At 42.9% G+C, this 11,611-nt stretch overlaps 1 protein-coding gene and 1 non-coding gene across 2 annotated transcripts in view; both read left to right on the forward strand.

The window, feature by feature from the left end:
• LOC124741615 (glucose dehydrogenase [FAD, quinone]-like) overlaps positions 1-5,529 on the forward strand; it is a 96,709-nt gene extending 91,180 nt beyond the window's left edge. The window contains exon 3 of the mRNA XM_047248731.1: positions 3,997-5,529. Within this exon, the coding sequence (XP_047104687.1) occupies positions 3,997-5,529 (1,533 nt within the window). The remainder of the gene's footprint in view (positions 1-3,996) is intronic.
• Positions 5,530-10,031: 4,502 nt separating this feature from the next.
• Trnal-caa lies at positions 10,032-10,106 on the forward strand. The gene has a single exon. It is a non-coding gene; the product is annotated as a tRNA-Leu (tRNA).
• Positions 10,107-11,611: the final 1,505 nt, after the last annotated feature.

Consider the following 11,611-nt stretch of genomic DNA (forward strand, 5'->3'; position numbering starts at 1 on the left):
GAAGCTAGCTTAAATCCTGAAATGTCTAACATATCTATACCAGTGGTTACTTGATGTTCAGAGAGGCAGATAATATCAATTTGGTTAGATGAATTCATTTGATCAATACAAATGAGTAGTTCATCAACTTTATTTCTGAGTCCCGGAATGTTCTCATGTAATAAAGTTAACTGATACTGCATACTAATGGGATTATAACTGCTTTGACGAAGATGAACTGGCAGTTTCTGATTACTTTCTGTTAAACATTGTTTAAATGGAGGCTGTATGCTAAAATCTGACTCCTGTTCATCTGTTTTCTCAAACTGAGTGTGTCTGCTAATCTCTCTTAAAACTCGTTTTCTTTCCCCCTTCCCTATCGTAAAAAAGGCATCCCTCTGACATCTGTGACACTGGTATTTTACCACTTGTGACAGTGTCCCCCCTTAAGTTTTCTGCAATCAACCCAGACAGTTTTCCCTTCCCTTTCCTATTGAGGTGAAGGCCATGCCTAGTGTAGTCCCACCTATCGATAGCATCCACATACTGGATGGAGCTACTGCCTCAAATTGTTTAAATGAACACTGCATGCAAATTAAAGACTTACGTCCATCCTATCCAGCAGCCCAGCATAGTCTGAGTCCTTTCCCCACCAATTTCTAGGAAGTGGTGGTGGTCGGATGACTTACGTTAGTAGAGGTAGCCCAAGTGACATTTTTTCCCGCCATTTTCTTGGGTTATTGGAGGCAGACCAAGGGACCTTTTTCCCCACCAAAATTTGAACTTCCCATCATGACATCATAGTGACATTGCCATTCCTATCGCCGCCATCTTGGATCCACCATCTTGAAAAAATTTGTCAACAATGGAGAGTAGGGTGATATCCTTGTTGTTCCACTACTTATAGTGTGAGAAGAATAGTGATGTCCATGCCTACAACATTAGAAGAGGCGACCTTTATTACCGATTATTAATACATCTGTCAGTGGCTAAGAAAATAGTTCAGTATACAGCAAAAAAATATTTTTGATCATTTGCCCAATAACACAAAATCTCTGACAGACAGCAAAGGAAGTTATAAATCTAGCCTAAAATCATTTCTCTTGGACAACTCCTTTTATTCTCTGGACGAATGTTTGTTTAAAAATATAGCTGCCTATAAAAAAAGTAGTTTTTAAGTGTAATTACATGCATAGAATTATAAATAATGTGTTCATTAATGTTATCATTAATTGTGTATGTGTGTCTACTAAACTGACTCATGCCACATCATTTCGATAGAGCAATAGTTCAAATGTTTTATGGGATATATAACTAACTAACTCTTCATTAAGTCCAGAAAATGTATCTCTTTAAATGTATGAGGGTAAATTGTATGATTTGATCCTTCCCAAAGCGATATGCTCATGTGTAAGTATTTCTGAATCATACTCTGCAGTTGACTACAGCATGTGGATCCACTGCCACTGAACGCTACAGTGTTGAACATCTGTCCCAGTTCTTGTAACACCTTTCAGCACTGCCTTAAGTCTTGTTTCACTTTACATAGTCTATCAGTGTACATGTGTTCCTTATGAAAGATCAGGAATCAGATTTACCCAAAAATCACAGTATAAACACAGGATGATCACTATATAAGCATTAACTACTCTGAAAGTGTTTTGGGGCTCTTGCCCTTATACAGGGTGTTACAAAAAGGTATGGCCAAACTTTCAGGAAACATTCCTCACACACAAATACAGAAAAGATGTTACGTGGACATGTGTCCGGAAACGCTTAATTTCCATGTTAGAGCTCATTTTAGTTTCGTCAGTATGTACTGTACTTCCTCGATTCACCGCCAGTTGGCCCAATTGAAGGAAGGTAATGTTGACTTCGGTGCTTGTGTTGACATGCGACTCATTGCTCTACAGTACTAGCATCAAGCACATTAGTACGTAGAATCAAGAGGTTAGTGTTCATCACGAACGTGGTTTTGCAGTCAGTGCAATGTTTACAAATGCGGAGTTGGCAGATGCCCATTTGATGTATGGATTAGCACGGGGCAGTAGCCGTGGCGCGGTACGTTTGTATCGAGACAGATTTCCAGTATGAAGGTGTCCCGACAGGAAGACGTTCGAAGCAATTGATCGGCGTCTTAGGGAGCACGGAACATTCCAGCCTATGACTCGCGACTGGGGTAGACCTAGAACGACGAGAACCCCTGCAATGGACGAGGCAATTCTTCGTGCAGTTGACCATAACCCTAATGTCAGCGTCAGAGAAGTTGCTGCTGTACAAGGTAACGTTGAACACGCCACTGTATGGAGAGTGCTACAGTTAAACCAGTTGTTTCCGTACCATGGACAGCGTGTGCAGGCACTATCAGCAGCTGATTGGCCTCCACGGGTACACTTCTTCGAATGGTTCAACCATCAATGTGTCAATCCTCATTTCAGTGCAAATGTTCTCTTTACGGATGAGGCTTCATTCCAACGTGATCAAATTATAAATTTTCACAGTCAGCATGTGTGGGCTGACAAGAGTCCACACGCAATTGTGCGATCACGTCATCAACACAGATTTTCTGTGAACGTTTGGGCAGGCATTGTTGGTGGTGTCTTGATTGGGCCCCATGTTCTTCCACCTACGCTCAATGGAGCACGTTATCATGATTTCATACGGGATACTCTACCTGTGCCGCTAGAACATGTGCCTTTACAAGTACGACACAACATGTGGTTCATGCACGATGGAGCTCCTACACATTTCAGTCGAAGTGTTCGTACACTTCTCAACAACAGATTCGGTGACTGATGGATTGGTAGAGGCGGACCAATTCCATGGCCTCCACACTCTCCTGACCTCAGCCCTTTTGACTTTCATTTATGGGGGCATTTGAAAGCTCTTGTCTACGCAACTCCGGTACCAAATGTAGAGACTCTTCGTGCTCGTATTGTGGACGGCTGTGATACAGTACGCCATTCTCCAGGGCTGCATCAGCGCATCAGGGATTCCATGTGACAGAGGGTGGATGCGTGTATCCTCGCTAACGGAGGACATTTTGAACATTTCCTGTAACACAATGTTTGAAGTCACGCTGGTACGTTCTGTTGCTGTGTGTTTCCATTCCATGATTAATGTGATTTGAAGTGAAGTAATAAAATGAACTCTAACATGGAAAGTAAGCGTTTCCGGACACATGTCCACATAACATATTTTCTTTCTTTGTGTGTGAGGAATGTTTCCTGAAAGTTTGGCCGTAGCTTTTTGTAACACCCTGTATATGTTATTATGTACAAAGGTACACTTAAGATAAGGAGCATAGTTAAAGAATGGTGTAATTTTTAACGAAATAGCCAACGCATGAATACATATAAAAAAGGAACTGATGTTTTGTTGATCGTTTGGTGTAATGTGTATAAGTAAATTGTATACTTTCTAGACTACTTCAGTTTTAGCAAACACTTGAATGTCTGGGAGAAGTTTCTGAGAGTGTTATTATCCTTAAATACCTTTTCTTCATTCAGCATATTGATTCATTTGTGATAAAAACCTTGTGGGAAGTGACACATGAAACACATCAGAAAAATTCTATCTATAAAAATGATGATAGGCAGTAGACTTTCAAGCAATCAGTGAACATGCATGCAGCAAGACAACAGCAGAAAAGTGTCAACAAATATTTAGACATGAGAACATCTTCTTGGCAACACATGCATCATGAACTGCTTTTCCATTTCTGTGTAGGCACGATTAACTTTTAGACATGATGTAACCCTGGCAACTGAACAAACAAGTGATAACTTAGTTAACATGCTTAATAACATAAAAAAACACTTAAGAGATTTGTATGGCCTGGGGTCTGATAGTGAGTAACAGTGGCAAGAAATGGTGTTGTTGGTTAAGTAATGGTATAAGATTAATAAATGCCAAACAGTGTGACTGGCTTACATGCATGCATATAACATTTAATATATCAGTCACAAGATACCAGTTTCCCTACACAGCTAATGACTGTTGTTTGTACATCTGCAGGTAGACTGGTCATACTTGACAGAGCCTGATGGACGCACTTGTCTGTCCCATGTCGGTGGACAGTGTTCATGGCCCTGTGGCAAGGTGCTGGGCAGCTCCAGCGTGATCAATGCTATGATCTACATCCGAGGCAGCCCGCAAGACTATGACAGCTGGGCTGCTCTGGGCAACAACGGTTGGTCCTATCAGGACGTCCTCCCATTCTTCAGGAAGCTAGAAGACTTTGATGAGGAGGATCTGAAGAGGAGACCACACACAGAAGTGGTACATGGACGCGGTGGACCCATCCAAGCTGCCAAACCAGCTATGCTAGACCCTGGACATCAGGTTGTGGAGGCAGCTGCAAAACGACTTGGCTACACCATCATTGAAGATTTCAGTGCTGAGCCAAATCTGGGCTTTGGACAGGTTCACTGCACCATCAACAATGGTTCAAGGTGGAATGCAGCTCTCGGCTACTTAGCCCCAGCCAAAGAGAGAAACAACATACACGTGGTGAAGTTTGGCTATGTAACGAAGGTACTCATCAATACCACAACCATGACAGCTGATGGAGTGCAGTATTTGAAAAATGGTAAATTGATGGAAATCAGGGCCACAAAGGAGGTAATTCTGTCAGCAGGAACTATCAACACGCCATACATCCTGATGCATTCTGGTATTGGGCCAAAGGAGCATCTAGAGGACATTGGAATAATGGTGGTGAAAGACTCTAAGGTCGGTCACAATTTGCAGTTACACATACCATATACAGGGTTGTATTATACTAGGAAGCCCGTACAGGCCAAATCGACAGAGGAAGACGTCTTTGAGTACCTGACAAACAGGACTGGACCTTTATCAACCACAGGAATGAGCAGCTACTTGGGATTTGTACAGACGGATAAAATGGCTCATCACATCCCAGGGCTACCGGACATTCTGTTGTATTTTCTGACGGCACAGAAATCACTGGCCAGCGTGATTGCCAACATTTTCAACTATGACCGGGAAGCAACAGAGGCACTGAAGGAGATGCTGGATGATGAGGAAGCGCTCCTGGTTTTGCCAACACTGCTGGCACCACGCAGTCGTGGCCGTGTCAGACCCATGGTCCCGCCCGCTATCGAACCTGGCTATTTCCAGGATCCACGCGATCTGGACAACCTTTTGGCCGGCGTGGAGGTAGCACATCAGTTGGGCAATACGGGGCCAATGCATACTGCAGGCTACTCAGTACGCGACCTGCCACTGGGGGCATGCGCTGGGCAGCAGCCACTGACCCGGGACTATTGGCACTGTGTTGCGCATCACCCACTTCTGACACTCCACCCGGTTGGCACTGCCAAGATGGGGCCAGCTAGCGACTCTGACACAGTCGTCGATTCCCAACTTCGCGTCCATGGGGTGCGCAACTTATGGGTGGCCGATGCATCCATCATGCCACTCATTGTGCACTCCAACACCAACGTACCGTCCATCATGATAGGCGAGAAATGCGCCCACATGGTGACCCAGCACTGGCGGCGACAATACAACGAGGCTTATGTCTAAGTGGTCAGTTTTTTCTGTAGACAGTGGTAATAGTGACTCAATAATCAGAGCTAGGATATCTGCAATGTATGATGCTTACTGAATGGGAATGTACCACTCCTGAATTTCGACTTTGGTAGATAAAGCGTGGTGAGTACCCTCCACTGTCACACATTAATTGGTGGTAGCTTGTATTATGTTTCTATCATTTAAAAAAATGCTATTCTGCCGCTCCCAACAGACAGTTAATACTGTGCTACTGCTGAGAACACTTTCTCCTTTTCCTTTTTGGACGCCTGTTCGTACAAAATTAGTCTTCTGATTAATCCTAATACATATATAAATGTGCAGAAACATTGTTATCTTGTACTGACGACTTGTTCTCAGTGCTACTACGCTGGTGTGTTCACCAAATGTACTTGGCATCAAACATTATAATGTGGCAGGAAGCGAACCCCTTACCATCGAAAGTAGTTGCTGATATGAGATGACTTGCTTCCACACGACAGCTAGACAGCGTCATCACATTGCCAAATAGGGCTGGACAACACCTTCATCTGAATGATAGGTTACACGCAGATTAATAACAATTTACAATAATTTATTTGTAGAAATTTTATCACACGTAAGTGTAGTATGAGAAAAGTGTTTGGCAACGAATACTTGATTATCTGCATACCTGAAAACTGTGGCCAATCGAATTCCACAGATAATCTTCAGAAACAAAAATTAATTACATTGTCACCATTAAAATCACTTAAGTAATGTTTATAATAAATTCTACTTTAATTATCATAGTATGTGTAAAACTACGGTACTTACATAGAATACAGTACAATCCAGTTTGACATTACATTACACTACATTGAAACAAAACAGTCTTGAACTGATTTCTTTGTCCGTAAGGTAGCTTGTCTTTTACATATCGCGTTATGAATTTTACGCGTCAAAACATTTCAGAAAGGGGAGCATCTTCTTGCTGTTCCAGATAGTCCAGTAACCCTTTGGCCTATTGAAGTGCTGATTCGTGACACATTACTGTTTCTGGAATTAAAGTACTGATGTCATCATCACCACTATCACTCACCTCCTCGGATTTCCCTTACATTCGAGTAACAATAGCACTTTCACTCAACATCTCATGATCTGGCTCCGTGTGTCGACGTTAAACCATTCAGAAATATTTTCTTCGTCCAGTTTCACGAGCTGGAATATTTTCCAAAACAGCAGCCAATGAGCAGTCTTCTTCTTCATCAGAATTACTGATCCCATCAACTTCAGGATTAATGTTTTTCCATGACTTGCTACGGTTGATTGTTTAACCAGTAATGACATTCTGATCCTTGGATGGATTAAGGCTGTCACGCTAGGGGATAAATATTTTACAAATATCATCCCATCATCTGATTACAGAACATTTTCGTTCGTATGCGATGGTGCACTGTCCAGTACCAATACTTGCTGATCGACTCTTCAACATTCAATGTTCTCGCACCTGTGGCACAAAGCAAATATGGAACCATGTTTGAAATATTGTACGATCTGTCCAGGCTCTTTCTGGTGAAAATAATGGACAGGTAAATTGTGCATTCCTTTTCCTTTGAAACAGCTCGGTTTGTAAGCTTTACCTGTTACACTAAGCTTAACTTTTTGTGATTCCATACCATTAGCATAACACAACACAGTTATCCTTTCCTTGCCCGATTTATAACCAGATGCACTACGCTCTGTCTTGAAAGTTAAAGTCTTTTCTGGTAGACGCTTCCAAAACTACCCGGTATCGACTGCATTCTATATTTGTTCTGGCTCTAAATTCTCTCGTGCAATAAACTCCTGGAAATCATTAAAAAATTTAGACGTAGCCTTATTATACCCATTTAACTTTTCTACTTGGATGGCAATCTCTTGATAACATGACGCTCCTAAAATCTTATTAACCAGTCGGCAGATGCGTCAAAACCTCTTTCAATTCCCAAGGTTCTGAAGAAAAACTTGGTCTGTTTGGAGCTTATTGGGCCAGGTACACTACGTGATCAAAAGTATCCGGACACCTGGCTGAAAATGACTTACAAGTTCGTGGCGCCCTCCATCGGTAATGCTGGAATTCGATATGGTGTTGGCCCATTCTTAGTCTCATTGACAGCTTCCACTTTCGCAGGTATACTTTCAATCAGGTGCTGGAAGGTTTCTTGGGGAATGGCAGCCCATTCTTCACGGAGTGCTGCACTGAGAAGAGGTATCGATGTCGGTCGGTGAGGCCTGCCACGATGTCGGCGTCCCAAAACATCCCAAAGGTGTTGTACACGATTGAGGTCAGGACTCTGTGCAGGCCAGTCCATTACAGTGCTGTTATTATCGTGTAGCTACTCCGTCACAGGCCGTACATTATGAACAGGTACTCGATCGTGTTGAAAGATGCAACCGTCATCCCCGAATTGCTCTTCAACACTGGGAAGCACGAAGGAGCTTAAAAGACAATGTAGGCCTGTGCTGTGATAGTGCCACGAAAACAACAAGGGATGCAACCCCCTCCATGAAAACCCCGACCACACCATAACATCACCGCCTCCGAATTTTACCGTTGGCACTACACACGCTGCCAGATGACGTTCACCAGGCATTCGCCATACCCACACCCTGTCATAGGATCGCCACATTGTGTACCGTGATTCGTCACTCCACACAACCTTTTTCTCCTGTTCAATTGTCCATGTTTATGCTCCTTACACCAAACGAGGCTAGATCATCTCCCGGCTGTCATAGTACTTCCTGTTTGATGGTCTGGATAGATGTGTACCTATTACACATCACGGCCCTCTTTAACTGTAGACGGTCTGTGTCAATCAACAGATGAGTAGACGGTCTGTGTCAGTCAACAGGCGATGTCGGTCTGTACGCTTTTGCGCTGTACGTAGGCCTTCATGTTTCCACTTCACTATCATATCGGAAACAGTGGACCTATGGATGTTCAGGAGTGTGGAAGTCTCTCGTACAGGCGTACGGCACAAGTGACACCCAATCATCTGACCACGTTCGAAGGCCGTGACTTCCGCATCGCGCTCCATTCTGCTATCTCATGTTGTCGAATGACTACTGAGGTCACTGATATGGAGTACCTGGCAGTAGGTGGCAGCACAATGCACCTAATATGAAAATGTATATTTTTGGGGGTGACCGGATACTTTTGATCACAAGTGTACTTCTGCGCTGTCTGCTCTTTTCTGTTGAAACCACTACAACATGGTGTTATCCAGTTGTACATACGTAGACAATTAGGTAGCCTTCCGCTTTGACAAACCCTTAGATGAGTCAGAACTGCTAAGAAACTGAATTATGTTGTCTTCGTTTTTCCAAATATCACGAATTGTAGCTTCAGCCGCAAATTTCGTGTACCAACACTGCCTTCTTCGAGTTTGTGTATTATTTCCAGTTTGCGCTCTGTCGTTAACACAACACGTTTTCGCTTTTGAGACGTTCGGAACGAACAGAAACCAGCGACTACCTTCTGCAACCACAGTCCAGCGCGTACAGTGTGCAAATAGCACATCGTTTACTACACTAGTGTTTTAACGTGAGATTATTGCTCACCCGTGACCACTCTCGGCAGAAAAAATGTGGAAGAGATATATCGTGGATAATTCACAAAGCCGATAATCGAGAGTTTACTGTACTCCAGCATTCACTTGCACTTATCTACGTTTAAAACTGGTCAAGTCTTGAACTCAGTGAATGATAACTAGGTCACTTCCAGAATGTCCAATCTGGGTCTTCTTGGCGGTAACTGTGGATGCGGCCCTGATGCTGTTTGAATGGAGCTGTGTGCCAGCTTATATCTGCATTTGGCGGCTAGATGTCCAGTTGTCAGCCATTTGCGGAAGCTTAAAATAGGCTTTGACGTGTGGTGCCCTCTATGGAGGCTGGCCTAAGCTCAGTTGCCCATGAGTACTAAGCAACTCGGTACTCTTCTATGTGTGGTTGTGTTCCATATGATCTGGAGGACACAGCACCTGCATGGCGTTCTGACTACATGTGTGCATGTACACTATGTATATGTTGTATATGTCGACTTACGCTTTCCTCATGCACTACTTAAGATCTAAGCCTGTAATGTTGCTATAACTCGACATAATGGAACGTAACATTTATTTCGATGTTGCTCTTTGATTTAGGATGGATAAGAGGCTAATCAAACTCATCTTCATACACCTTCGACAGAAACAGTCGATCACAAATTGGATTAAATAAATAGAAATTTACAAAGAAACATGTCAAGAGGGGAAAAATCCAATATTAGAAGAAATAGGATTCTATAGCAGGAAAGAAAAAAAAAAGACAGGTTCAAAGTGGACTCGAAAGAGAAAGAATGAGATTCTGGGAACATCCCCCAGGCTGTGTCTAAGCCATGTCTCCGCAATATCCTTTCTTTCAGGAGTGCAAGGTCCGCAGGAGAGCTTCTGTAAAGTTTGGAATGTAGGAGACGAGGTACTGGCAGAAGCAAAGCTGTGAGGACGAGTCGTAAGTCGTGCTTGGGTAGCTCAGTTGGTAGAGCACTTGCCCGCAAAAGGCAAAGGTCCCGAGTTCGAGTCTCGGTCCGGCACACAGTTTTAATCTGCCAGGAAGTTTCATATCAGCGCACACTCCGCTGCAGAGAGAAAATCTCATTCTGGATCTCACTGTTCACTTTCGCAAATACTGCGATAGTTATAGCCTTCTGAAGAACGGCACTAAGTGCCTGAAGCAAGTTAAGAAATTAAATTTCCTTTATGGAACTGGCTGCTGACTATTTCGATATACGAGTATATGCTGAATATGGTTAAAATAGTAAATTTATGTGTGAACCAGTATGGACCGTCCACACTCACAATTTCGGCCGCCACAAGGCCACCAGTGTTTTGGTCGTTGCTTTTCCACTTGTTCGCCTGACGGATATGTGCTGCTCGGCCTGTAAGAATTTTGAGGCTTCTCCTCAGTTACGCTTCTGCCTTCCCCCCCCCCCCCCCCTTTTCACTCCCCCACAGAGGTGATTTCTACTGGGAGATGACTTCCAGGCTCTAGCTGCACATGGTGTTTCCTGCGAAAGCTCGATCCCTCAGGCAGTCAGAGGTAAAAGCTAACCAAATATTCGTTTGACCATCAAAACTAATTACTGCTCATTCATTTAATGAAGCATAGTCGTTACACTGTCTCGTAATCTCTATGTGTTATTGACTTTATTGATTTGCCGAATATAGTTCTTATCGTTTGATTGCAAGTGCTATAAACTTATCATAACAGTGTATGATACGTGCCCCACACATTTAAAGTCAATTTCAGTGCTTGAAATCGCATAGACAATGGTTTACAGCTCTCTCTCTCTCTCTCTCTCTCTCTCTCTCTCTACTGTTTCTTTGTGGTCAGCATTCTGGCAGATTTGATCCAGCCTGCCATGATCGATTTCCTCTCCTGTGGCAGTCTCTTCATCTCAAGGTATTACTAACACCTTTTCCCAATGAACGCTACAGACAGAAGTTGCATGATGATATTGCCAGTTAGGTACACTTCAGCATACGTAGAACAATATCAACCAACTATACTGGGTGGTTATAGCTAAAGTGCATCTACCCAGAAATATTCAGTGTGGGCTGTAATTATTGTGTGGCAGTGAAACATGGCAGATATTCCAACGCATTAATATGGAATCGATTTACGCTAGAAACAATTAGTTCCAGTTTTGGCAACCAGATTCAAATCTGCCACTGTGAAAGCAAGAAAGATGTATACAAATGTTTCCATATGAAATGGTTTGGGAATGGAACATGGACAGAAAAGGTCAAACAAATGAGAAAAGCAGAATGTTGATTATGTTACTGACCGTTGTTTACACAGTTTGTTCAATATGAGCGCCAAAGATGTTAACGAGATGCTGTACAGTGCCAGATTTGCACCTGGTGGCCAAAATTGGAAGTAATTTTTTTCCAGTCTAAATTGATTCCTCACTAACACATTAGCGAATCTACCAAGTTTCGCTGCCATACAATAATTACAACACACACTGGACCATGGTGAATAGCTGCACTTTCATCATAACTACCCAATACTTTGACACATTTACGTGTACACACAC

Source organism: Schistocerca piceifrons, chromosome 1, assembly GCF_021461385.2.
Source record: "Schistocerca piceifrons isolate TAMUIC-IGC-003096 chromosome 1, iqSchPice1.1, whole genome shotgun sequence".
Lineage (NCBI taxonomy): Eukaryota > Metazoa > Arthropoda > Insecta > Orthoptera > Acrididae > Schistocerca > Schistocerca piceifrons.